The following is a 746-nucleotide window of genomic DNA, read 5'->3' on the forward strand; positions in this document are numbered from 1 at the left end:
CCAGCAGTCAGGGGGTCCCCCAGGGATTGGGGGGCAGGGAGGGGCACACACACACACCCCACGCCCAGCAGCCAGCCAAACCAGCGGGATGGGGGTCCCCTCACCCGCCCGGCCGCCCTTACTCACACGTAGGCGTGGTAGATGAACGCCCAGCCTCGGGGCCTCTCGAGCACGTTGTAGAGGAAATTCTGGAGCTTGCGGTAGAAGGCGTTCCTCTTGGGGGGCCTCCCGGCGGCGGCCGAGCGGGGCTTGCTGAGGATGGAGCCCCGCTTGCTGCCCCCCTCCGGGCCGGCGATCAGCAGCGCCCCGTCGCGGGTGGACTCGGCCGCGCCGGGGTCCAGCCCCACGAAGCCCACCTTCAGCTTCTTCTCGCCGGCGCCGCCCGCGTACACGCCGCCGTTGCGCGACTTCTGCACCATCCTGCCGCCGCCGTGGGGGGCCGCCGGACGGGCCGGCGCTCAGAGGGGCGGCGGGGGCGGCCCGGGGGGCTGCCCGGGCCCGGAGCGGGGCGTCGGCATGGCGGGCGGGCGGGCGGGCGAAGGCAAGGCTCGGCCGCGGCTGCGGCGGCAACTGCAGCTCTCCCCCCCCCCCCTCGGTGCAACCAGCAAAAAAAGCGAAGCGCCCTGCAATGCAATGCGATGCAACGCAAATGCAGTCCAACGCAACGCAAGCAGCAACCCCTCGCCGCTGGGGTTTGGCGCAGCTCCGCCCAGCCGCCTCCTCTTAACCCTTCCCTCGCTTCTGGG

At 72.7% G+C, this 746-nt stretch overlaps 1 protein-coding gene across 1 annotated transcript in view; it reads right to left on the reverse strand.

Moving 5' to 3' along the window:
- The window catches only part of KCNQ2 (potassium voltage-gated channel subfamily Q member 2), an 87,830-nt gene extending 87,294 nt beyond the window's left edge, over positions 1–536 (reverse strand). The window contains 1 exon segment of the mRNA XM_048496583.1: positions 127–536. Coding sequence (XP_048352540.1) covers positions 127–419 — 293 coding nt within the window. The 5' untranslated portion in view covers positions 420–536.
- Positions 537–746: the final 210 nt, after the last annotated feature.

Source organism: Sphaerodactylus townsendi, linkage group LG05 (genome assembly GCF_021028975.2).
Source record: "Sphaerodactylus townsendi isolate TG3544 linkage group LG05, MPM_Stown_v2.3, whole genome shotgun sequence".
Lineage (NCBI taxonomy): Eukaryota > Metazoa > Chordata > Lepidosauria > Squamata > Sphaerodactylidae > Sphaerodactylus > Sphaerodactylus townsendi.